This window comes from Hibiscus syriacus, unplaced genomic scaffold (genome assembly GCF_006381635.1).
Source record: "Hibiscus syriacus cultivar Baekdansim isolate YM2019G1 unplaced genomic scaffold, ASM638163v2 tig00109945_pilon, whole genome shotgun sequence".
Lineage (NCBI taxonomy): Eukaryota > Viridiplantae > Streptophyta > Magnoliopsida > Malvales > Malvaceae > Hibiscus > Hibiscus syriacus.
In genome coordinates this window covers 3353491-3381115 of record NW_024062535.1, presented here as the reverse complement: position 1 = coordinate 3381115, position 27625 = coordinate 3353491, and the positions used below count along the sequence as shown (strand labels likewise).

Sequence of the window (27625 nt, the reverse complement as noted above, 5' to 3'; positions counted from 1 at the left end):
TAAGGGTAAAGTATAGTAATGGTCACTGAACTTTTATAAAGCTTTCATTTAGATCCTTCAACTTTTAAAACTTGCAATACAGTCACCCAACATTTAGTCCGTTTGCAATATGGTCCCCCAACATTTAGTTTGTTTACAATATGGTCCCTGACCGTTTGACTGAATATCTTTCTGAACAGGTTGCTGTTGTTGTTGTGCTTTACATACAAACCGAACCAAGTTATAGGCCACTCATAACTGATGTCCTGCATTCTCTCATCCCTCTAGTACCGGTGGAACTCAGAGGTTCGTTAAGAGTTACATAGACGGTCTGTCCCTCCTCTCTTTCTTCAATTTCGTGGCGGTTATACTAATTTGAAAGTTGTGATCGTAATGTCTTCAATTTCGATTTTGCATTCTGCTCGTCTTGGCTAAAAGATTGCTTCGTTAGCTTTCCCTCATTCTTTTCTAAATGAACGTTTCCTTCGAGGATCTGATGCAATTTCACTCTGCCGTGAAAGTACACACTTCTGGTTTTCTGGTAATACGATGTAAAGTAAGGTAGAATTTATATTTGAAATACGAATATTTTACATTTTGTGGTAGTCTATGTTCGATATTCATATATTCTTGAATATTAACTTTGTTTTATTTATACGGATGATAGTTTGGGATACCTATTTGCATATTAGATATATTAATTATGATACGGGAGTGTTATTTTACCAACTTTAATATAATTAAAAAAAAAATCCTCACCACTTGCTTTTAATCCTCTCGAGATCCTCCGTCACAGGCGATCCTGATCTCTAAGGTCACCGTCAAGTCAATCGAGACTCTTATATGAAACTCTTAAAGTGTGTAAGTTAATATTATTTTTTTTCGAAATAATTAAATGATTACAAGTCCTATTTCGCTTCTATTCTGATGGATTGAATACCTTTCATAAGAAGTACTAAAAGTTTTGAATAAGAAGAAAGAAAGAAAATTAGATGGTTTTGGTTTAAAAATAACACTGGATATCTATATCATTGACATGCAGTTCCAGAAACAAAAAACTTTCAACAAAAAACACATAATGCGAGCTGAAAATAGGAAAATACGAAAGAGGAAAAGCTTACATCCGGATAGCCCAAAATAGAAAATAAATACCTTCTTGCAAGTGAGGGGAGAGGCTAACAAATAAACGCAATCGGTGTTGCGTTCCAGAAATTCTTCCTCCATTTTTTCTTTGTAAATAAAAAGCTGAAAGATAGAGTACTGCTTGGGTTTACAATTTTACATGGCGGAAAATTGAAGAACAAAAACAAAACGAGAGGTGAATACGCTGTTTTGGATTTCATTATATTTGATCATCTATTGGAAAATTTTTAAGCACAAGGATTAAATGAAAAAATTATTATATGTCATTTATACAAAATAATTCCAGTTTTGTTGGTGACTTTCAACAATGATATTTAGTTCATCTTAGTAGTATTTGTCAACTCTGCATTTCTAACCCCATTTTTTTCTCACAAGCATTTCATCGAACATCTATGCTTCACCTGAGATGACCTGTATCTAACATTACACCTTGAATCGTTGATGGTCCTGATAGTCCCTTGGTCGGGTATTCTCTCAATAGACCCTTATTCAAGTCAACACCTCCACATAATTCAAAGTTAGATTAGAATTTTCCATACATCACCGATTGAAAAGTTAAGCTGGAAATGAGAAGAGAGAAGCGAAAAAGGAAATTCAAGATCGAAAATAAATTTGGGGTTTAGAATGAAATTTAGGACTGTGTTGCAAGTTTTAAAAGTTGGGGGACCTAAATACAAGCACTTGAAAATTTCAGTGACCATATTGCAAACATACTAATGGCAGTGTAACGGCGTCAAATGGTCGGGGACCATATTGCAAACAGACTAAATGTTGGGGGACCATATTGAAAACGGACTAAATGTTGGGAGATTGTATTGCAAGTTTTAAAAGTTGGGGACCTAAATGAAAGCTTTAGAAAAGTTTAGTGACCATTACTATATTTTACCCAATTAATAACTTCATGTTTCCATCGACTTTACTTGTGGGTAGTGTTGTCACACCCAAAAGCATACATACACAACACTTACATTTAAGGGTCAACGTTTGATCGAGTCAAGTTACAAAATTTTGAATTATTCGAGTTGTCGAGTCCTATTTTATAACTCGGAATTGATTTGAAATTTTTTCGAGTCAAGTCAAATTTTCGAGTTTAGTCAATTTTTTTAGAAGGATTCAGAAAATCTTTCACTTATGAGAAACAAAAAAAGAAGGATTTTGAATCCCTTAGATCAAGAGATTTCTAAGTTTCTTTGAAGGAGAAATAGATGAAGTTTTTGGGTATAAATCATTTAAAGATAGGATGATTTTGTCATGCTCGACGAGCACCGATAAACACTAATAATGATGAGTATCATTAATTTAATGAATATTTTTCAAGCTCAACGAGAGGCGATGAACATCACTAATGATGAGCACCGATAAAATAATTTATAAGACGTTAAAATTCTAAAAGGGCCAACGTATAATTATAAATTAATTGAAAATTTAAAGGTAAATTATTTAAAATAAAATGTAAATTATACTAGTGACCATCTAACTATTTCCTCTTTTTTATTTTGACAATCATTTTTAAAATTTCGTCAATCATGTCACTCAAGTACTATTTAAACGCATTTAATAAAACCACTTGTTGCTAATATTTAAAGAAAAACTAATTTGACAGTTAAAATATATTTGATATAATTTCACATTTAATCATAGTTACATATATATTCTATCAATTTGTTCCTAATTTTAATAAATTGAAATAAATTTAACCCTAAAATATGCCAAAGTAGTTAATTGGAGAGGAATCCAATTTAATGCTAGTGAGGACAATTTTTATTTTCTTTTTATCTGCTTTTATTATTTCGAATAATAAAGTAAAATAAACATGCCAATTCATTGCATTATAAGTAAAATTTAATTATTTTGGACTAATTTTTAGGAGTTTAAATTTTGATTTTACTTAATATAGATGTATTTTTTTTAAATCAAAGCATTTGATATTTTTTTTTAAATTTCTGAAAAATGAAATCAATTTTTTGTAAGTTTTCTTTTCTTTTCTTTTCTTTTCTTTATTGTTTGTTTTCCTACAAATTGAAAGAAAAAGATGAATAAAGACTACTTTCGCACCATTTGATTTGAGGACTAAATTTATTTTAATTTATTAAAATCAGGACCAAATTGATAGAATATATAAGCAACATGGACCAAATGTGTAATAATATCAAATATTTTAATTGCCACGTCAGTTTTTCCATTATATATTAACGGCAAGTGGCTTAATTGAATGCTTTAAATAGTTGAGTGACATGATTGATAAAATTTCAAAAATGGTGGTTTAAAATAAAAAGAGGCAATAGTTAGGTGGTCATTGGTATATTTTACCTTTTATTTTAAATAATTTATGTTTAGATTTTTAACCAATTTATAATTATACGTTAAGTATTTTATAATTTTATATATTTTTTAAATTAAATTAATGGTGCTCATCAATACTCATCGAGCATTGTAGAATTTTCCTAATTTAATTTATAAAACTTTAAAATTATAAAGTACTTAACATATAATTATAAATTGGATAAAAATCTAAAAATAAATTATTTAAAATAAAATATTAATTAAATTATTTTTTATAATCTTATTTTTAATAATAATTAGATCAAATATTAACTCTTAAATTAAAAACCATAAATTCTTTTTTTTTTTGCACTTGTTTTAGCCATCATTGCCGTTGTCGTTCTTGTTATCATCGTCACTATTAGTGATGTCGTCGTTACCATTGCCTTCGTCGTCGCTAGTATTGTCATCGTTACTACTACTATCATTGCTATTGCTTTTGCTGTTATTGCCGTTGTCACTACAACTGTCACTGTATCAAAGAAAAAAAATTACGGTTTTTTAATTTAGTGGTTATATTTGATCTAGTTATTACTTAAAATAAGATTATAAAATATAATATAATTAATATTTTATTTTATGTTTAGATTTTTAACTAATTTATAATTAAATGTTGCGGAATTTATAATTTTAAAGTTTTATAAATTAAATTAATGGTGCTAATCGTTAGTAGTACTCATCAATACTCGTCAAACGTTGTAGAATTTTCCTTAAAGATATTATATATTTTTAAAAAGGTTAATTTTTAAAAAATTAACTTTTAAAATATTATGTAAAAAATGGTACAAATGTGTCATCAATAAATCTATAAAAATCTACTGAACATAGCACTTATAATTAATAAAAAATAAATTAATAAAATTTTGGAGTATAATAATTCAATTATATATTTAAAAATTAAATAATTTCTTTTAAAAGAATTTGAAGTTTCTAACCCCTTATGTCATAATTATTAAAGGTGTGCATTTCTAGATTTTTATAATATATATATATATATATATATATATAATTGAATTATTAAAATTATGATTTGTAGTTGATCTATCAAATCAAATACTCGATTCTTTAGATATTTGAATTTTCGTATCGAATATTAAAATATCTATATTTGAACATAAATTTTAGTTTGAAAAAAGTTTTATATTTAAATTTTATATTTTATGACTTTATATATATATTCAATTGTTCACACACAATAAATAATTCAAAATCTTAATTTGTAACACACCTTTCATGTATACATCACCATATATGAGTCAAAGATGTCACATATATCTTATAAAACATTTATTGTCCGAAAACCGATAAATATTTTATTTCTTTTAAAACTTCAAAATTTGACCTTTTTGTAAAATCAATTTATCTCATAAAATACATATTGCACTATTTTGGCTTTTCAGTTTAAAACCAACTGTCAAAATAGACTTAATTAAAAATTATTTAAAACTCGTGAAATTGAAAAACTATATTTTACTGTCAAAATCAAATTTGGTTTTAGGCAGCAACTAGATAGTTCAATATTGTTTCGTATCACAAATAAAGCAATCTAAATACTATCTAATTTAACAATCAATCGATTAGCATTTAAAACATGATTTATTAAAGATACTATTCATTTATACTACTTCTAATAATTAATATTATCTATTTTAAAACAATATTAGATTTTATGTTACAACCTACTTTAAAACTATTATATTAGCGCAGCTAAAATTCTTTATTATACATGTCACCATCTAAAAATAACAAATCATGACGTCTTTCTTGATTCTGCAGTCAGATTTGATTCCTCTAAAAATAACACTGGCATACTCTCTACTATGCTCGCTTACTCATACCTACGTGTGAAACATTCACTCGCTAAGTTTTCACTTACTGAAGCATTCAAATTAACTAATAAAATATTTTTACGATAATATAGGAAACTTGTATTTTACTAAAAAACATCGTATAAAAATTGTATAAAAATCATTTATAAATAAACAATACCTATTCAAATCAATTTGTGTTAAATCAAACTTTGCAAATAGAACTTTACTGTAAAACTTAAAAATCAAACATGTATTGTTCTTTATTCCTGTACTATTTCTTTTCCTGTATTGTTCCTTTTTCCTGTACTATTCCTTTTCATTTCATTTTATAGTCCAATGTATAATCATGAGAATATATGGTATGTGAGTCAGTAAACAAGTTTTCTATACTGTATGCAATATAACTACCTATAACCGTATAATACATTTAGTGTCCTATAACTGTAATTGTACCATAGGTGCACTATAAATGTACATGTATTGTAGAACACATCAACACAGTACCTACAATCCTGAATACATAAATGTATTTGGTAAATATACTGTAATATATCTTTGTATGATCGACCAATAACACTCCACCTCATGGCATGCCAATTGTACTACTAACTCTCAAGTCACATACACTATGCTTTTATTAAAGTAATGTACTATTTCACATTTATTCAAATTATTCAAATACGATTGTAATAAAAGTCTCATTAATAAAATCTGTATTTAGACAGTTGATACCGAAAACATTCATATACTCTATTATAAAATACCATATAAAATGCATTGGGTAATTCATACCTAAAATCATTTAAAAACTATTTGGTAAATTAGTATAAAAATGGCATAAATTAATTCAAATCGTTTTTATTAGAAAACATTCGAGGTTGGCTCATCGTAAGCCGTCCTCATATCGTATAGAAAATAGGTAAGGTATGCTCATCTGATGCCTCACAAGTGTTTTATTGTTACTACCGCTTTCCTTTTTGCTTGCTTTGATCTCGATATCGGTCATGATCTACCCAAAAATTAATTTACCCGACGTAAAATTTCAAATACATGATAGTACTCTAACTAACGTAATAAGTTCATATTCGTATAAAATTCTAAAAATACGATAATATATATTCGATACTAATTTCTTTCTCTTAATCGAAGCAAACTTTAACTTTTTCAAATTAACCTTTCAAGTCCCTCAAATAATTATTCTTCACTACTGTTGGGATTTTCGGACGCTCGAATCGACAACCGAAATGATTTGCAAAGAGGGGTCGGAACGGTTTTTGTTTAGGGAGTAAGGAGATTGAAAGATAAAGAATTGCACAACGATTTATAGTGGTTCGACTTTCTCAACCAAAGTCTACATCCACTACCTTAGCTCCTCACTAAGGATTTTCCAACAAATTCACTAATTTGTTCTTTCTTTTGAGGACAAAGAGATAACCTTACAACTCCCTAGTTTTTCCAGGCTAAACTAGAACCTTTGTCTAGCTTTTACACGGGATAAGCTAGAACCTTTCCCCTTTACAAAAGGATAAAAGAAGTAAACAAATAAACCTCTCAAAGGTAGGTGTTTCTAGGATTTTTTCTCACTAGAACAATATTTACAAGAGAGAATGAAAATAAGAATGAAAAAACTTCTTCTTCTCTTGTGTTTGATTGCTTGGATAGTGGTTCTCTCGCTTCTTCAAGTGTCCTCAGCTTGTATTTATAGCTTGGAATGTGTTTGATGTTGTATATAGCCGTTGGGGATGTTTTGGAGTCGTTTGGGGATGATTTTTCTACTCAAAAAAGGCTGCCCATAACATGATGCATCGATGCATGATCAAGGTGCATCGATACCCCTTCATTAAATTCAAATAAACTAGCCGTTATAAGCCGTTGCAGCCTTGATGCATGGATGCATGGCATGATTCATCGATGCATGGCAAGGATGCATGGATGCATGGCAAGGATGCATCGATGCACTAATTGCATTCGATGTTTGGATTCATCGATGCACTAATTGCATTCGATGTTTGGATGCATTGCCTGATGCATCGATGCATTAGTGCAGATGCATGGATGCACTGCAGGGATGCATGGATGCACTTTGACACCCTTTAACATTTTTGCTCAAATCCGAATTTAATGGACTTTGAATTATTTTTGAAACCTTTTGAAAACTTTGAATAAATTCAATTCAAATCCAAAAACATTTTGCAAATTCAATTCAAGTCCAAAAACATTTTGCCTTAAATTGTTATATAAAAACATAGTTCAACAATATCCCCCTTTTGATATAACAAAACATTTGAAAATTGTTTTTGGCAAAACAATATCCCCCTTTTTGATATAACAAAACATTTGAAAAATTGTTTTTGGCAAAACTCCCCCTTAATAAATTGTTTAATGAAAAAGATATCAATTGTTACCAATTGTTGGAAAATATATGAAAATGTTAAGCTCCCCCTTTTTCATTAAGAAATTGAATTTTTCAAACCAAACTTAAACTTCTCCCCCTTTTTGTTATATAAAAAATAATTCAATCTTTGAAGTTCAAAATAACTTTGGAGAGTAAGTAGTAAATTTGACATTTAAAAATCATTTGAAAAATCAAAGCTCCCCCCTCAATAAATGCATTCCAAACAAAATTTAGCTTTTAAGTTCATGACACTTAAACAAATATTGAATTTCTACAAAGAATAAAAACATGTTAGAGGCACATGAAATTCAATATATCCAAGTCTAAAATACTTTATGCAATACCAATTGTTGAAATTTGATATTAATACCAATTGTTAAAATTAAGTGCATTTGCATAAAGTTTTCCAAAAATGTTATGCATTTTGAAATATTTGATATCAATTGCTAGAGAGATATCATTTTCATTTATACCACATGCATAAACATTCAAATTTAGGCCAAAAATTAAAATTTATAAAGTCAAAGTATTTTGAAATTTGATATCAATTGTTAGAGAGATATCATTTGCATTTAAAACCATTTTGACCAAAATTCATTATGATGAACTCAAAATTCTCAAAAATTAATAAACTTTAAATGTTCATCATAATCATCTTTTCAACATACATGAGATTAAAACAATGATGCATAATCATTTAAAACCAAAACTCATGCATGCTTAAAATCAAATGAGCAACCAAATAACCAAAATTAAAATCATTAAGCTTAGAGGTTACCCATTCCTTTTTCAAGTGTGGCTAGAGCATCTTGAATATCACATGATTAAAACAATGATGCATAATCATTAAACCAAAACTCATGCATGCTTAAAATCAAATGAGCAACCAATAACCAAAATTAAAATCATTAAGCTTAGAGGTTACCCATTCCTTTTTCAAGTGTGGCTAGAGCATCTTGAATATATCACTTTCATCACCATTGCTCCCACACACCTACAAGAGACATTTAAGTAGATTTTGGTATCCAAATTGCTTTGATCCTTGAACATTAGTTTCAATGCCCCTTGTTCCTTTTGGAACCCATACTTGTCTAATTTTAAAACGTTTTTCCTTTCTTCAAAGGACAAGTATGGTCCAATGACCATGAAAATGGCAATGTGAGCATTTTGCCATTTTTACACATAATAGGTTATTTTTAGAAATTAATTCTTTTTTTTTCTTTGTTAAGCCTTCAAGCTTAACTTCTAACTCAAAATTTTTCTTTCTAAATCATTTATTTTGATTTTTGAAAGCTCTAATCATTTTCAAAATTTCATTTTGATTTTCAAAATCAACTTTTCTTTCAAAATCAAATTATCTTTAATTTTGAGTTTTGAAATTAATTTCGTATATTTGGAATTCATGGTCAAATCCCAAATACAACCTATTATAAGCATCTTGTAACTCTTCAAAAGTAATGAATTAAATTCATTTGAGTTAGAAGATACCTCAACTTCTTCATGAGTGGCCATGAGGCATAGGTTGACTACTTCATCTTCATCATTGGAATCTCTCATCACTCCAAGATTCAACAAATGCCTTATTCCTCTTTTTCTTAGAAGGGACATTCATATTTGACATGCCCTTTCTTTGACAATTGAAGCACACCTGGGGACTCTTCTTCTTGGTTGATTCATGTTTTCACTTCCTTGGAAATCATGAATCTTGAGTTCCTTCAAGAGCTTGACCATCTCTTCTTCTTGTTCATCATCTTATTCATCCACCTCATCACATGATTCTTGATAGCTTTCATTGGTGGATTTGGAGGCAATGCCTACCTCTTTATTATCTTCCCTTTCTTCATATTCCTTCACCATCATCTCATAAGTGAGAAGGGGAACCAATTAGCTCTTCGAGAGTGAGAGACTTCAGATTTTTAGCTTCGATAATGGCCGTCTTCTTCGATTGCCACTCCTTTGGAAGAGAGTAGATCACTTTCCTTATAAGCTTCTCATTAGGGATTACTTCTCCATATCCCTTGAGATTGTTGACAATCATGGAAAATCTATCCGTCATAGCTTTGATGTCTTCATTGGGTTTCATCTTAAAGTTCTCGTAGCTATGGTTGAGAAGACTTTTCTTTGATTCCCTCACTTCGTTGGTTCCTTCATGAGTGACTTGGAGCTTATCCCAAATCTCTTTGGCACTGGAACAAGATGATATTCTTCCATATTCATTTGGCCCTAAAGCACATAATAGAATATGTATAGCCTTAGAATTAAGCTGGAATTTTTTCTGCTCTTCTCTACTCCAATCGTTGTACTTGCCGGGTGGAGAGGAGTAACCGTCCATGATTGAGTTCCAAGCTCCTAGATTGTAGGATTAAATAAAGTACATCATCTTATTCTTCCAATGTGCATAATTTGCTCCATTGAAGAAGGGTGGCTTGTTGACCGGTTGTGAATCCATAATAGGATATTCTTCAAGGTAATAAGCACCGGAGGAAAAAGTCATATTATTGTCGGTTGCGTCGAGAATTGGTAGAGCGTCTTCTAGGATCGTCTCAAGGTGGTTAAACCTTCTTAACGAGTTAAGCTCTGATATCAATTGTTGGGATTTTCGGACGCTCGAATCGACAACCGAAATGATTTGCAAAGAGGGGTCGGAACGGTTTTTGTTTAGGGAGTAAGGAGATTGAAAGATAAAGAATTGCACAACGATTTATAGTGGTTCGACTTTCTTGACCAAAGTCTACATCCACTACCTTAGCTCCTCACTAAGGATTTTCCAACAAATTCACTAATTTGTTCTTTCTTTTGAGGACAAAGAGATAACCTTACAACTCCCTAGTTTTTCCAGGCTAAACTAGAACCTTTGTCTAGCTTTTACACGGGATAAGCTAGAACCTTTCCCCTTTACAAAAGGATAAAAGAAGTAAACAAATAAACCTCTCAAAGGTAGGTGTTTACAAGAATTTTGCTCACTAGAACAATATTTACAAGAGAGAATGAAATTAAGAATGAAAAAACTTCTTCTCTTGTGTTTGATTGCTTGGATAGTTGTTCTCTCGCTTCTTCAAGTGTCCTCAGCTTGTATTTATAGCTTGGAATGTGTTTGATGTTGTATATAGCCGTTGGGGATGTTTTGGAGTCGTTTGGGGATGATTTTTCTACTCAAAATAGGCTGCCCATAACATGATGCATCGATGCATGATCAATGTGCATAAATACCCCTTCATTAAATTCAAATAAACTAGCCGTTACTAGCCGTTACAGCCTTGATGCTTGGATGCATGGCATGATGCATCGATGCATGGAAAGGATGCATGGATGCATGGCAAGGATGCATCGATGCAGTAATTGCATTCGATGTTTGGATGCATGGATGCATTGCCTGATGCATTGATGCATTAGTGCAGATGCATGGATGCACTGCAGGGATGCATGGATGCACTGCAGGGATGCATGGATGCACTACAGGGATGCATGGATGCACTTTGACACCCTTTAGCATTTTTGCTCAAATCCGAATTTAATGGACTTTGAATTATTTTTGAAACCTTTTGAAAACTTTGAATAAATTCAATTCAAATCCAAAAACATTTTTCAAATTCAATTCAAGTCCAAAAACATTTTGCCTTAAATTGTTATATCAAAACATAGTTCAACAACTACAATTCTCTTTAACTTTTCAATACTCCACATTTAGCCACCGATAATCATTTCTTTAAATTCTAAACCAACATTTCGAAATATTCCAAAATGGGCCCTTGCTAATAACATTAATTTCATATCAATCACCACACTCAAATATTCTAGTAATATTTCCAAGCTACTTCACCAACATTTACTTAATTACCATTTAATTCCCAAATTCTCTATGACTTGGGTTTTGGTTTCCAACTTATACCAACTTCCAAATTGATCCAATTCAACATTTTAACATCAAAATTAACATTTTAACATTCAATTCCAACATAGTACATCAATTATTAAATAATTTCACTTTAATCCTCAATTTCTTAGGTTATGCAAAATGATCCCTATAACTCAACCAAGTTCCAAATTGATCCCAACAACTTTCCAAAGCATATAGAATAATTCCTATATCCATTCTAAGCCCTTAGAATTTTTTTTTATATTTTTCTTCGAATAATAGGGAATCGTTTTCTAATGATCTCCAATTTGTTTCAAACATGAATTCATAATCTACACATCAATTCCATCCTTTCTCAATAATTTCCATATCAAAAGTAACAAAAATTCGTCATTTCTCCATATATATTCAAGGTGGCCAAACACTATATCATGAAATTTCAAGTGTTTTCAATCATCCTACAAGCTTGAAAATGATTCTATAATATCACAAACATCATAATCTAACTTTATTTCATTCAATTTCAACTTCCCCCTTCAACCACCATTTTTTTGAAATCACCACACCAAGCATGAAAACATGAAATATTTATACCAACTTGTAGAGAATTTGATATAGAATATTTTTCTATTTCACACTTTAGTCCAAAAGTCAACTAAAATGGCTCAAAAATGAAAAATAAAATAAAATTTGCTCACCTTGTAATGGAACCCACGTCAATAGGGGGAAGAAGAAGAGAAATTTTAATTCAAAAATGAAAATACCACAAAAATATCTTTGGATACTTGTATTTAATCTAATTAAAATGAATTAAAATTGATTTTATTCCAAAAGTCGCTTCTACCCTTAATGAATCAAGATATATACCATGCTTTCATCACCATTCTTATATCATCAAATGAATATAAGAAACATATTTATTGATTTCCAGCTTTGCCCTTGTACATTTTCAAAAGTTTCAATTCAGTCACTTTAATTCAACTATTCACTTTAACATGAAAATTCCACTTAATCCACTGATCTATTTCCAATTCTACTGATTAAAAATATAATCATAACATTATTAACCCCATACTATCATGCTTAAAATTTTCCTTAACTTCTGATGCGACCCGGTTATTCAAATACTTTACTGAACTTTATTGCTTAATAACTTTTTACTCAAATTCTGGATCAAAATCTGAATTCCATATAAATTCCATTTTTAAAGATGAACTATTCTTTTATGGAATTAAATTTCCTTTTGGAACATTACAACTTTGGTCCTTGAACTTTCCCAAATTTCTACTTTAACCATAAAACTTTCAAAACTTACATTTTAGTCACTTATCAAAATTTTGGGGTATTGCATAATTTTTATTGGACTAGAGCCTTATCGGTTATTGGGTTGCTCATTTATTGGATTGAAGTTTCTACAAACTACAAAGACTCAATTTTTATTAGATATTCAGATAATTTGAAATTAGAATTTATACAATTTGTATCCGATTCAATTATCCATTTTTTCTCGAATATCCAATCTAAATTACCTTAAAATAAAAAAAAGAATTAGATATTCAAAATTTTGAATCAGATCAATTGATCAAATCAATCAGATCAACATTTTTTTTGGGGAAACTACAATATTGATCACTTTCGTTTAATATTTATACCCTTTTCCTCACCAAATTCAAAAAACTTAATTTTTGATCACTTATGTTTTTATTTTATTAAGTTTTGATCAATGGGATGCTGACTTCCATTAGTCTGAGGACTTGACATGTTAGTAAAAATATTTAATTTTTATTTTAAATCCTAAACTTCAAATAAAATATTAATTATGGGTCTTTTCATAAACTTAAAATAGTTGATGAACAAATATTTAATTTACAATTTTCTTAATATTTCATCTTTGGCTCCCATCACATCTAATGTATCTTTCTCATCATCGTCATACATGCCACCTTCCCAGATTGATATGTAACACAAATTTGCATCTTAAACAACTTAGAACAGGCTCGAAAGATCCATCAGTGACAGATTTTATGAAGACTCAAACATAATTAAACAGAGAAATCAAATAAAATAAAATAAGAAAACTCACATTTAAATTTGAATGAAACTAAAGAAAATAAGTTCAAAAAATAGAGATAGTGAAATATTGAAACCTCAAACCTATAGGTGAAGAGTGTAGGGAAAGGGATTCTTTAATTAAAACTTTGAGGTCTTCAAAAGGGTTGAGAGATCGGTAGTAAAAGCATTAGCTTTAACCCATGTCAGCCATCATTTTATCAATGTTATCCGCCATTATTGGAACATAAATCAGCGAGGGATTCTTCCTCATAATTTTTAATCCCCTCCATTTTCAAACCAGAAACAACCTATTAAATTGAAAAACAAAACACACAATTAAACAAGTTTTCATTGGTTGTTAAAGTTTCTTTTAAACTGGTGGGGAAGCATATTTTTCGTTCGAGAATAACGTGGTTTTGGCATTGGATTCTGACGACCGCTACATAGATTTTCGGCGACCGACAGAGAAGATGATGGATACTGACGTGGTTTTGGCATTGGATTCTGACGACCGCTACATAGATTTTCGGCGACCGACAGAGAAGATGATGGATACTGATGGGATGAAAGAGTGTTATGTTGATGTGTTTAGGACTTCTTCTATTTTTAGTTATTTGTTATTTGAGTGTTGCTTAAATTTATGAGAAAGTTATTAATGGGTTTGTAGACACCCGTTTTTGTCCGGGTCTTTTTTATTTAATTTTAATTTTATTATTATTATTATTATGTTTATGTTTATTAATTACATATTACAAATTTTTGCAGGCTCAAACCCAAAGCCCATCAGATACAAGGCTCAATGCCCAGTTAACAAGCCCACCAATAGAGACCCTACCCAGACCATTCAGTACCCTGATACTCTTAACACGAACCGGCCTAGCGACCCGACCCGAGACAAATAGGGTTTTAAAACCCTAATCATAGCTAGCTGGTGCCGCCACCAGTCCTTGCTGCTGTCGCTTATTCCCGCCGCCGTCCTCGTCTGCACCAACAGTGACCCTATGACTCTTATCATTTTCAACAAGCATCCATCAAACAGAGAGAAATCACACCAAGTTAGAAAACAGAAAAAAATAATCAAAACCCATTAAAATATCATCCTAAACCTGATTTTTAGGGATTCAAGCATACCAAAATCAGAAAATCATATCCCTACCCCATAGACTATATCATTATCACCGAAGAACCCTTAAATCCACAGCAACCATTATAAAAGGGGATTCGGTATTCAACAGAGGGGGAAACCATTCGGGAAAACGAATAGTATATTTTAGGGATAGGGTTTTCAAAGGAAATGAAGAAAAAGTGAGATTGAGGGTCTTTCAGGGTTAGTTTGCTCCCCATGGCCACCGATACGGTGGCCGGGGAGCCTCGGTTTTTCAGGTCTCGGTGAGAGAGAAGGGAAACAAAGAGAAAAATGAAAGCACGACTGAACTGGGGGCTTGAAACAAATGATATTAGGGTTTCTAATAAACCTAAAATGGAATTATATCCCAGCTCCAATGTGACGCCGTTTAAAGGGGTCAGGGTATGCGTGTTTCAGCATAAGAGGGTAAATAGCCCATTTAGTCCTCGCATCTTTGCAACATTCTTCCTGTTTTTTTTAATTTTGGGGAAAATCATACTTTAAGTCCTCTGTATCTTGTACCCTTCTATTTCAGTCATCAATGCAACTTATTTTCGTTATTTTGATCTCTTGTTTTGTATATGTGTAGTTTAGTCCTTGTTTACCTCTTAAATATTTTAACGGTTTTTTCAGCTTCTGCCATCGTATTTCAGTTTATTTACTATAATAATACATGTTCATATTAGTTCATTTTAGTCTTGTTTGCTTGATTTTTTCTTTCTGATGTTTATACATTGGTCTCTTGATTTTAATGTTTACTGTTTTAGTCTCAAATATTATTTATGGTTTTATTGTGTTCTTGAGGTTTGTATTATTCATATTTACATGTCTTTCATGATGATGTTTTGTTTGTAATTCATGACCCTAAAATTATGTTCTTTTAATTTAGTCACATGTTCATGGTTTATATAGGTTTTTGTTACTTATTTTTTGACCTCAATATTTGTACTTGTTGCATTCAAACCTATATTATTTAATGTATTCGATTGTGTTTCTGGTTTATTTATATTTATTATCCAGTCCCTTAAATTTCTATTTATATTATTTTAGTCCTTTAAATTCTTGTTTGTACTATTTTGGTGCTTTAAGTTTATGTTTTTATTATTTGATCCTTGTAATTTCAAGTACTTACTTTTTGGTCATTATTTTTGGTTTGTAATATTAATTCACATTTATGTCAATCCCTTATGTATGTACATTTTTCTATGTTATGTATTCGTAACATATATAAAAATATGCTTAACTCTGTTTGTTGTAAATATTTTATTTCGCATATTTCTATTTGTATTTATTTCCATTGCAATTTTTTATTTAAATATTATTTGAATATTCAAGAACTCGTATTTGTAGAACGGTGTGGAAAGTATCACTTGATCGAAGTGGTACAATCTAATACGACGTTCGAACTAAATGGAACTTGAAATAAATTAATGTTAGTTTGTTAGTTGTTAATTCATTTTTATTTTATATTGAACAATGAAAAGTTATGTATTTTATTTTTTTGCAATTATCAATTTGCAATTTATATTCAATATGCATCTTACATATTCAATGATTGAATATTCTTTAATAAATGAAAAATGGTTGAAATAGCTTTCCTTACGGAGGATTGCAAATTTCAAGGTTTTATTCAAGTCAAAGGATTTTCTTTAAATTGCTAATTCGAAGTAAATTAATCAATGTTCGATAAATGGATCACATTTTAACTTTATATTAAATTTATATTTTCCACTATTTACGACGATGCGTAAGCGACACAGTACCAATTTTGGGCGCTGTTGGGGGTGCTTATCCTTCCCCACACGTAATCAACTCCCGAACCCGTTTTAATAGAATCTTTGTAAACGTAGACCGGTTTTTTTGTCTAAAAAATGATTTTTATTAAAATTGTTTTTAAAAGATGTTTTTAGGTATTCGATCTACCTAACTCAAAGGTCGATGGTGACTCTATTCAATTTAATTTCAAATTAATTTCAAATCACCAATTTTTTCAAAATAAAGTCATAATCGTTTTTTAAATAATATTTAATTGTTTTTAAAAAAATGGTTATGACAGGGTTGTTGTTTAAATTTATAAGCATGTTGTTAGTGGGTTGTTGATTTTACTTTATTTAAATTCTGAATGTTGCTGAATAAAAAATATAATGTTAAGTTTTTGCTTCATCACTTCAGTTTTCTTTTCATTAAAATACCAACAATTAACAACAAAGCTCTTTTCTTAAGGGACATGTGTTAGTTATCTCATGAAATGTTAAAAGTAATTTTTCTTTGATTGCGCTGCCTACGTTTGATGGAGATAATCATTCAGTTTGGGTCATACAGATAGAGACTTAACTGGAGGCTGTAGATCTTTGGGAAGCAGTTGAAAAAGACTGAGATTCCTACATTGCCTACCAACCCCACCATAGCACAGATCAAAGCAAAAAAAGAAAAGAAGACGAGAAAATCAAAGGCAAAAGCATGTTTATTTGTTGTAGTATCACAAACTATTTTCACCAGAATTATTTTTGTAAAGTTAGCAAAGGAGATATGAGATTATCTCAAGGCTGAGTATAAGGGAAATGAAAAATTCGTGGGATACAATTGTTGAATCTTGTACGTGAATTTAAGCTGCAAAAGATAAAATAGACTGAGATAGTCAATGAATATTCTGACAAAATAGTTAAATGATTTATTTCATTTTCCCCTAGCAATACTTCTACCCTCTAATTTTATTTTCCTTCACTTATTGATGTTTATTTTCCTTCACTTATTTGATGTTCCAATAATGCCACATAAATTTAAGGTCTCATATACTTCAATCTTGTCCTTGTTTTGATCCCCTTAGCAACACTTCTACCCTCTAATTTCATTTTCCCTTTATTAAGGTGGTGACATGTGTCACCATCTAATTAAAGATTAATTTTAATTGAACTAAAAATAAGACTGAATTAATAAAATATTTAAATATTGAGTATCAAATGTGTAATTATATCAATTTTATTAAATGTTACATAAGGACCTTCGTTAAATTTTAATGACATGGTTGATTGAAGCATTTAAATAGTTAAGTGGTATGTTTGACAAATTTGAAACATTGATGGTTGTAATGAACATGTACAATATTAAGTGGTCATACAAGTAGTTTGCCCAATAATATATTAAATATATTAGAGTAAAGTACACAAATGGTCTCCTGACTATAAGGTGTTGCTTTATTAAGCACCTCGACTGTAAAGTTACAAAATGATCATTCAACTGTAGGATGTAGCTTTGTTGAGTCCTTTGACTACTAAAAGTTACAAATGGTAACTCAACTATTCATTATATTATAAATTCATCCTTTCTTGTTAAAAATTGATGATCGTCTCAGCTGGATGTTAATATATTATCTGAGATATAATAAAATTTGATCCCAAAATCTCAAACCAATGTCATATATCTCAGACAATAGATTAAAATCCAGCTGAAACTGTCGTCATTTTTTTAATGAAAAAGGACGAGTTTGGAATATAATGAATAGTCAGATGACCATTTACAACTTTTAATGGTTGAGGGACTCAACAAAGCAACATCTTATAATAATGGAACCATTTTTTTAACTTTTGATAGTTGAGGGACTTAATAAAACAATGTACTATAGTAGGGGGACTATTTATGTACTTTACCCAATATATTATGAAAACTTAAATGAAAACTTAAATGAAGAATCTTTAAAAAATTTCTCCCCTCTGCTTGATATGTCGCTCCTCAAATACTTTTTTGTTAACGCAACACCTATTTTACCCACTTATAAAGTATTTATATACACACTTCTCCTCGCTCGTTCCTGTTGCCCATCCATCCTGTCCCGATCTATTACCTACTATGAATGCATGAGATGAGAGAAATAATTGACGGCTGTGCAGGATTTTCCAAAATTTTTTGCAATATACGACGACACTCACGAGATTTTTTTTTTTAAAAAATTGAGAACCCATCGATAATAAAATGACGATTTAATCTTCATTGTTGACAGAACAGAACTTTATTTATCACTATAACATCAACCTCGTATCCCTAAGTACAGTGGTAGAATTAGAAAATTTATTAAGGTGGAATTAAAATATTTTTTATTTTCCATAAATACAAAATTTTAATTAATGAGGGTTTGATAATATTTTTTATTTTTAAAAAATATTTTAATATTAATTAATATTTTAAAAATAATTGACAGAGTCAAGACTCCTTTTAATCCCACGAAGGTTCGCCCATGCCTAAATAAATCCAAGGACATTATGTTCTTAATTTTACCCTACAATAGCATAGGATAGCGGGGGGAATTTTAAATTGGTCATGGTTGGACAATAATTTCCATAAAAAATGAAGCAAAATTTCACGAGGAAAAGGCAAAGGTGCGGAACGACGAGGATGTTGCTTTCGTACATCCACCCATCGTACTTTAATCAACAAAGCTTGCAGCTATTGCCACATCAAATCCTACTAGCAGTAGTCGTACTATTTTAGTGCCCCCCAAACCCATTATACTTTTTAGGACAAAATTACATCAATATAAAACAAAATGAAAGCAACTCTAAAAGTAGCAACAGAAAGTGGGCCATCCTCGATAGAATATTTAAACATTTTGTATGGGGAGTGACATTCCTTGTGCCAACAAGACAAACCCCATTACAACCCCAAGAATAGGTTCCCAAATGACTAAACCCCGAAAGCCAAATAAAAGCAAACACCAAACAAGAAAAGCAAAACATGAGTCAGCTACCTTACCGAAAAGCAACTGGACAATAAAAACAAAGCAGTACCCCATAATGCAGCACATATCCCATAAGCCAAACCCCACGACCCTTTGTCCATTTGTTTCTCTTCACAAAACGTCATCCAGTTTATCATTTCCGTTACCCAACAGCTCTCGACTCTCGTCTTCATCATTTTGTCCATCCATGCATCGGCTCATTTCGATGCTGGTTAACTTCTTTGCTTTCAATGCCTCAGCTTCCCAATCTGTAGTGCGGAGCACGGCGTACAGTATCGACACGACACAAGCAACCTGGGCAAACAATAGTCCGAACCAAAGCCCGGGGAACCCCACGTTTAGCAAAAAGGCTAGGCCCACGGCCACTGGAGTGCCCACGAAGTAAAATGAGCCGAGGTTTATTCGGGCACCAACCGCGGGCCTTGCTGTGCCGCGTAGGATACCGCAACCAGTCGTTTGAGGGCAGTTACCTAGCTCACACAACCCTATGATCGGCAGGACTGTTGCGACCAATGGTTTGACCAGATCATCATTGGTGAACAAACTGGCCCATTTTTCTCTAAGGATCACCGTCCAAGCCACGTTGATCATGCCAATCACAAATGCACATCCTAGTGACACCATGGCCGCTAGCTTGGCTTTGTATGGCTTTCCGGCTCCAAGTTCGTTCCCTACCTGCAATAATTTTTTTGCCAAAATGATACGTAAGGGATAAAACATAATAAAATAAAGGAGGCCATTTAGTTCATTTTTGTTAGTTATATCGTTTCGTCACACAACAATTGAATGCGGGTTTGATGACAAAGAACTTGCTTGCCTTTTACCAATTCTGTCCAATCACATTACATGTATGAGTATGATCTATACACAAGAAGTCCTTTAAAAGGTGATGCAATCTCCAACAGATCTAATTGGGATTCAATTATTATTTTTCTCCGTTTTGTTTCTCTAACCATTTATAATTTTCCAATCTTCCCGTAAATAAAATAAGAGAACAGTGAGTTACTTAAATTGATTCGGTCAAAATTTTATCAACTCCCAAATCGAATAAGCTCGACTTGAAATTGTAATGAGCCAAAACAATATATTTTATACCTGAATTGAAAAAACAATACATTAATTTTTTAGATTTTTAAATTTAATTATTATTAATAACATTTATATGTTGTTTTTTTTAAAAAAAATTCAACTTTCAAATACATAAGGTTTAGATTCAAGTTAAAGTTTGAGTTTCAATTGAGATAAGTTTAAGAATATTTTGAGATCAAGTTTTTTCAAGCCGAGTCGAACTTGAAAATTTTAAATTCACGAGCTTTCGAGTCGAAAAAAGTTCAATTTTACACTTTTTCAAATTAGATCGAGCTCAACGCTGCTCAAACTCATCTAGGCTCTTTTACATAGCTACCGTAACCTAAGAACATCTCTTTCCGTTGAATTTACCAAATGAAATAATGGTATTTTTCTAACCATTCCATTAGTGGTGTCATATTCTGTTTTTAAAAGAAAAAGGATATGAGCAATGCAAGAGTGATGGTATAGCGTCTAAAATAATAGTAATATGCAATAGAGTAATGGTATAGTGGGTGTGGAACTTACACGGGCAGAGACGCATCCAGCAAGAGCCATGGGAACAGTGTACATCATGCTGGTGGTTTGAATCAGGATCCCAGTGGCAGCCACAGCGAGTGTTGGATTCGACAGGTAACCAGCCATCAAAGTCACTATCTCATACCACCACCATTCCAAGCAAATCCCAAGACAACTGGGCACTGCCAATCTCAAGAGTGGGACCACCCCACCACACACCCCTCCAATACCCGCCGTCCATCTCATCTCGCACCGCCCACTAACCCACACGTACACCACCATCAGCACCACCATGTTCATGTTCGTAACCACGGACGCCATTGCCACGCCCGGTACACCCAGCCCCATGACCATAACCAACAGATAGTTGAGGGGCAGGTGGAAAACCACAGCCACAAAGGAGCACCACATCATAGGCTTGGTCACCCCCTGTGACCTTAAAAACACTCTCAACGGCTGTAACAGAGTGTTTGTCAAAAGATCCGGCAGAGAATACATACAGTAAGTTGCTGCCATTGCTGTGATATCTTTGTCTTGTCCCATGAACACCATAATGCTGCTGAGATTCACCCATAACATGCTGATTGGTATGGTTGCCAGAAACAGTATGATGATCATGCGTTGGAGGGAGATAGATAATAACTCCCAGTTCTTGCTTCCATAGGCTTGGCTACACACTGGCTCGAGCCCTGAGGCAAGACCAACAAGCACCGAGTAGCCAGTGATGTTGGTGAAACCTATGGACAGAGCTCCTCCGGCTAGTTCTAGGCTTCCAAGTCTACCTAAGAACAGAACCGATACCACTGCTCTAACAAAGACTAACCAGTTCATGGCTGTTATAGGTAAAGCCATGCCCCACAGCTCTTTAAGCTCTTCAAGAACCTGCAATATAAAAGTTCATCAAATGTCAATATGATCACGGGACAAGATAAATGGATGATAAATATATAAACCTTTTGAAGGGCTGACCTCGGAAGCAGAGGGGACTGTGTGTGAAAAGAAATCCGTCTCCTTTGCCATGTGAGTCGCCAAAGAAACGATTTTTCAACAAAAAGATCTCTATAAAGACAATCAAAGAGCAAAAAGGGAGACTCACGCACCAACGGGTTGGTCTAACTAATCAAGGCGAAACCTTGAAATCCGGAGGACAACAATAAAATAAAACAACAAAAATCATAGCTATACCAAGTGGGGAGACTAGAATAGTGATGACAGGATCCCTAGTCTCTATATTTCAATAACCCTTTTACCCCATAACTTTATGAACAAGATCTTAACAAAGGGAAAAGAAATCAAACAAAAAGGGTGAGAAAACAAACCCCAACTTGGCTTGTTCTTTGCTCTAGAACTCTCAAAAGTGAAGGGAGAGAAATGGAGAACCAAATGACAGGAGGCATTAAATAAAAGAAAGAGGAAGACGAAGGGCAGCTAGAAAAGTCGTGCAACGTATTAAGAATAAAAAAGAAAAGAAAGGGAACAATTTTGGAGTATAATACGTATGTGAATATTACTGGGGTAAGTTCTATAGCTGCAGAGAAAGGAAGAGAAATTTGGTAAAAGGTTGAATCAGAGCGAGAAAAGAAGAAAGCAAAGTGATGAAACAGAGAAGGGTTTTTTTTTTTCAGTCCTCTCTTCTTAAAGCCTTTTTCATTCTTAATTGCTGCGCCGCTGCCAAAACCAAAAGGGCTTTTAGCAATTAACACTAAGAAAAGGAGCGCGTGTGTGTTTGGAAAGCTCCTCTAGTTGGAGTTCCTGTACGTTTTTTTTACTAATTAAACCTAACATTCTATCGAATCAAGTTAACTTTTTCCTTTTTTAATTTATATTTGGTTAAATAATATTTTATATTATTTGAATATTCTCATTTTTAATTATTTGGGAATATATTATGCTTTAAAGTTTATTTATGACAATATCACTCATTTTTGTTATGTAAGGTAACATTATATCATATCAATTGCATGATCCAACTTATTTCAATGATTAAAGGAATCATTGTTGTTTTTAGAGGTCATGAGTTCGAACACCAAGGCTTGTAACAGGTGATTGAGCATTCATTGTCAAATAATTGAGAATATTTAGAACAAATACTATTTTATAATCATCTGAGTTTAAATAAAAAAAAAATTATATCATCAATTGTATTTTCTGAAAAATTATGTTTAGTAAAAATAAGTTTTGTCGTGTGTGACAATCAAATTAATAAGCATCTTCATTTATGAAAAAAATACGACTTATTAAGCTTATCTTTTATATTCGAAATTCAAATACATATATTTTAAGTGTGAAAGAAAAATAATATTTTCCGTCCAATTCCATCCCTCTACCTTCGAATCCTTACAAATCTCATATCCCCAACGACAATGACATAAAAAAAAATTCTTTCACTGAGTAAATAAAAAATTCAGTGCGAATATAGTTCCCAAATTATTTTTAATGATATTAATTTTTTTATAAGTTATTATACTTGTTCATAAGAATAAATGAATTTGGTCGGCCGTAAGCGATTCACTTCTAAAATGAGTAGAGAGTCATAGTATGTAAAGGAATGATCACTGGTTGGTATTTGAAGGAGGAAGGAAAAAAATTATCATGAGGAAGAAAAAGAGGGTGATCTATCTCGTCTTCCAGTCTCATTTGAGGATATTTATAATGATCTTTAGTATATGTGTTAGTCGTAAGATCGTTATGTGCAATACCCCAAATTTTTGTTAGTGACTAAAATATAAATTTTCAAAGTTTAGTGGTCAAAGTATAAACTTTGTAAAAGTATAGGGACAAAAATATAGTTTTAAAAAGTTATATATTTTGGCCCATAAATAAATAGTTTGTCCCGAAATTAGTGTTTTCATGAGAATTAGAATTTTGATTTAGTATTTGTAACTATAAAGCAATAAAGTCTGGTAAGGAATCGGATGACTAGATCAAACCGAAATTTCATGAAAAATTGAAGAATGGTAGGTAAAGGTTGGAAATATTATTTTCATATTTTAGAATAGTGAAATTTAGCATGGATCCGTGGAATTGAAGTTAATTTTCCCTATTTAGTCGAAATTGGGAAAATGTAGTGACTAAATTTTAATTTTTAAAAATTGCACCGTAAAGTAGAAAATCAACTTAAATTTGGTTAATCTTTTACTATGGAATATTAAAATGGAAGATATTCCAATGGCAAATTGTAATTATCAAGGTTCATTAATGGTAAAAGTGAAATTTCTCATTAATTGAATTTTATATTCAATTAAATTGGTTTTAAGCCAAGTGTATGATGAAATAATACTAGAATAATCAGGAGAAAGAAAATTTTCTGCTCATCTTCTTCACTTTTCTGGAACTCCATAGCCACCCAAGCGAGGATTTTATTTTGATTTTTAAAGCTACATGGTTATTTTTGGATTAAGCTATTAGATAGAGAATTAATCCTCTTGAAATTCTCTATCATTAGGTATAAAAAATTGCACGAAAATTATGCTTAGATGTTGAGTTTAATGAATTGGGTGGTTGAATAGCATGTTTGGTTTTGAAGAGTTGATGGATAATTTTTATGTTATTGATATTGTTGAATAATTCTAACGCATGAGTGATGACTAAAATCAAGTGTAGAAGCTTATACCATGTTCGACCATGGTTAGGGTTTATACATGTTGATTGAATTTTGATTGAATCTGATGTTGTGATGATTTGAATATCATGGATTTGATGTAAGGAGGTTGAATTCATGCTTGAAATTGAATGAAAAGTTTATCCCTGAATAATTCTATAGGTTCGACCATAGGGGTAATTTATGGGAAAAATGTTGAAAAATTTCCTATGGTCTAGAATTGATATTAGATGTGTTCTACTTGCTTTGGAGACTGAATTGGATCAATTTGAAACCTTGAGATAGTAGAAGGTCTATTTTGCAAGTTTCTGGAATTATGAGACATTGATGATAAATTATGCAACTATGGTTATTCAATATTAATATTTAATTATTGAATGCCAAATTTTAAGTTGGAATGTTGATTCGGGACCAAAGTGCAAATTTGGTGAAATTACATAGTGAAATTTGATTGGTTATGTAATTCAAGGACTTAATTGTAAGTTTACAAATGTGATGGTACTATTTGAGTATGTTACTACAATGCTAGAAATTTTAGGATTTAATTTGAAATAAGTAAAACGACGAAGGACCATTGTGAATTAAATGGAAAAGTTGATGTGAATCCTAAAGAAAATTCATAAATGGTGACTTAAATGCAAAGTTTATGAAATTTAAAGGATTGATGATGATGATGAAAAAGAATATTTATGGAATTGAATAGCTATTTGGAAAGGTTGAAGTTATAATGGATTTATGATTTGGATGTTATATCGATTTAGTATCGATTATATTTTTATAGTATTTATATTATTGGAATTAGATTATGTTAGTATAATACTAACATATATGTTGGATGTTGTTTTATTATATGATGTTGTTTAGACTACGATAAACCTAACGATCCAAGTGATACAAAAGGAAAAGAAAAAGCATAAGATTAAAAGCATATTGTATATCATTTTCGATAGTGAGGCAAAGGTGAGTGCAATTTATTTATTTATTCTGATCAAGGAAGACTTGTGATCGCGTGTAAATGTGTGTGTTACGACACGTAAATCTATGCAAGTATACACAATCTATGCAATTAATGTAGTAGTAAGTGAGTTATCATCTCCATAGGGATTGGGGAAAAATTTTAAAGATCGCTATAGCTAGAACTAGGTGTCACTAACTAGTCCTACGTTTTTTGTCTAATGGTATTCACAAAGAAAAAAAATAAGCAGTGGCAAATGGTATGAACATATGGAAAATGTATGCCAAGGCAAGAAAATTATGAAGTGAGCAGTGAAGTTTTGTCGTGGCAAGAAAAATATGCAAGAGTAAACGATAAAAGTTGCTAAGGCTAAAATATTTCAGTTTCAAATATATACTAAAAACCTCACACAATCAAACTTCTAACGGAACACTTGGGTTGGATTTGCTACGATGAGAAATTATTCTATGTCTAGGATGATCTAGTATGCTATGCCTATGTTGCCCGACAAGGTTTACTGAAGTGTTCCAAGAGTATCTCTAACACGGAACCTGATAAACTATTGCTACGACAATACTACTCAGCGTTAACTGTAGCCCTGGTTTGTCAAAATGTTGCTATAACAAAACTCCCCAGCGTAAATAGTAGTGCTAGCCTATCTACTTTAGCATTTATCCCTCTTAGTCGAATGAAACCCTCTCCTTATCTCTAAGGTAGATTAGAACCTCCCTATCCCGAATCAGTTCCCTTGTTCATGTAGATCTAACCTAACTCTTTCGAATATTAGGTATCAACTCTTAGAAAAATGACAATCTTTCAAAAACTCTTACAAAGACTAGGAATGTTTTGCCAAGGCACCATACAATCTTTCGAAAGCTCTTACAGTGTCAAGGCAAAAGATTAAAATAGTGAACAAAACAACATTTAACAAACACATACTTAATCAGTCATTAACAGAAAAATAAAGTATCATCCAACCATTTCCAACACCAAATAAAACAATTTATGGTGTGGTTAATATCATCCAAAAAATATTCAAAAATACAAGCCCTTAAAAGATAAGAAATAAAGAACAATAGGAAGAAAAACTCCCATAATAGAGCTCTTCTGTTAAATCAGACCACCACCAAAACTAATCTTGTGCATTAGCCTCTCTCGAGGGCTTGGCAGCTGCTCCAGCGAAGCCTAGCTATGGAGGGAACCAAGGGTGGGAAAGAGTGGAACGGTGGAAAGGGAAAAAGTTGCAGTCGTCTTTCTCCAAGCCTTAGTGGTAGGGTATATGTCTCTTTCTTTTAGAGGGTATAATGTGATATTTATAGTGGGAATTTTTAGGGTTTAGTACCCTTGGAATTTTCTTAAATACCCTTAAATTTTACACCTATTGTGTGAATAAAATGGCAGCTGGTAATGGTCCCAAATTCTTAACACGGGCAGGGGTTCATGTGAGGTGCATTGGACAGTTGGCCACGCGACGTATGTAATTTTATGTTGTACTGCGTCAGACTTGCGAGATAAAACTCACCGCGGAAGAAATTATTCCTCACGGTCATCGTCTTCAGTTCATTTGGCCCTGGCACATAATTTTGTCTTGCCAAATAAATTATTTCTCTATTATTTTCTATTACCTGCATCATCACAGCCGACACACAACCTTTCTCATTAGCAATATCGATTTAATCAAATAAAACTTTGTAGTGGAAAAACTTATCAACCACATACAGAAATGTCCTAAATGCAACTAAGATGCTATGTCAATGGATTTTAGACAATCAATAACTTAAGTAAAAAGACCTAAAATATAGTCTTTTTACGAAGTTATCACACCCCAAACTTAAGCTATTGCTTATCCTTAAGCAATGGATAATGAGAAATAGAAAAATAAAGTGTCAAAGCAAAGTATAAATTAGGACAATCAAGTGGTTTAAAATTTCATCCCTCAACAACAAGTTTGGCCTCAACATGCTAGACTGAACGAGAAGTCAAGTACCTTTCCCTAGGCCAGGACTCTTTGTCAGTGTGTGTGCATGATTGTATCTAGTCTATGCTTAACGAATTTAAAAAACTCC

At 31.9% G+C, this 27625-nt stretch overlaps 1 protein-coding gene and 1 long non-coding RNA gene across 2 annotated transcripts; both read right to left on the bottom strand.

The window, feature by feature from the left end:
- Positions 1 to 311: 311 nt before the first annotated feature.
- On the bottom strand, positions 312 to 22550 carry LOC120210956. The gene is made up of 3 exons (XR_005524546.1): positions 22254 to 22550; positions 18477 to 18481; positions 312 to 323 (listed from the first exon to the last, which is right to left on the bottom strand). It is a non-coding gene; the product is annotated as an uncharacterized LOC120210956 (long non-coding RNA).
- LOC120210955 (protein DETOXIFICATION 54-like) lies at positions 19271 to 22069 on the bottom strand. Its single transcript, XM_039209595.1, has 3 exons — positions 21973 to 22069; positions 21013 to 21885; positions 19271 to 20091 (listed from the first exon to the last, which is right to left on the bottom strand). The coding sequence occupies exons 1-3, from the start codon at positions 22021 to 22023 to the stop codon at positions 19528 to 19530; spliced, it is 1488 nt and encodes a 495-aa protein (XP_039065526.1). The 5' UTR covers positions 22024 to 22069; the 3' UTR covers positions 19271 to 19527.
- Positions 22551 to 27625: the final 5075 nt, after the last annotated feature.

Coding starts and splice junctions, on each gene's coding strand:
- LOC120210955 (XM_039209595.1), bottom strand. CDS start 22,023: ATGGCAAAGGAGACGGATTTCTTTTCACACACAGTCCCCTCTGCTTCC. Junction 21,886..21,972: donor CAGTCCCCTCTGCTTCCGAG/GTCAGCCCTTCA, acceptor TTTATATTGCAG/GTTCTTGAAGAGCTTAAAGA. Junction 20,092..21,012: donor CTGGATGCGTCTCTGCCCGT/GTAAGTTCCACA, acceptor AAATTATTGCAG/GTAGGGAACGAACTTGGAGC.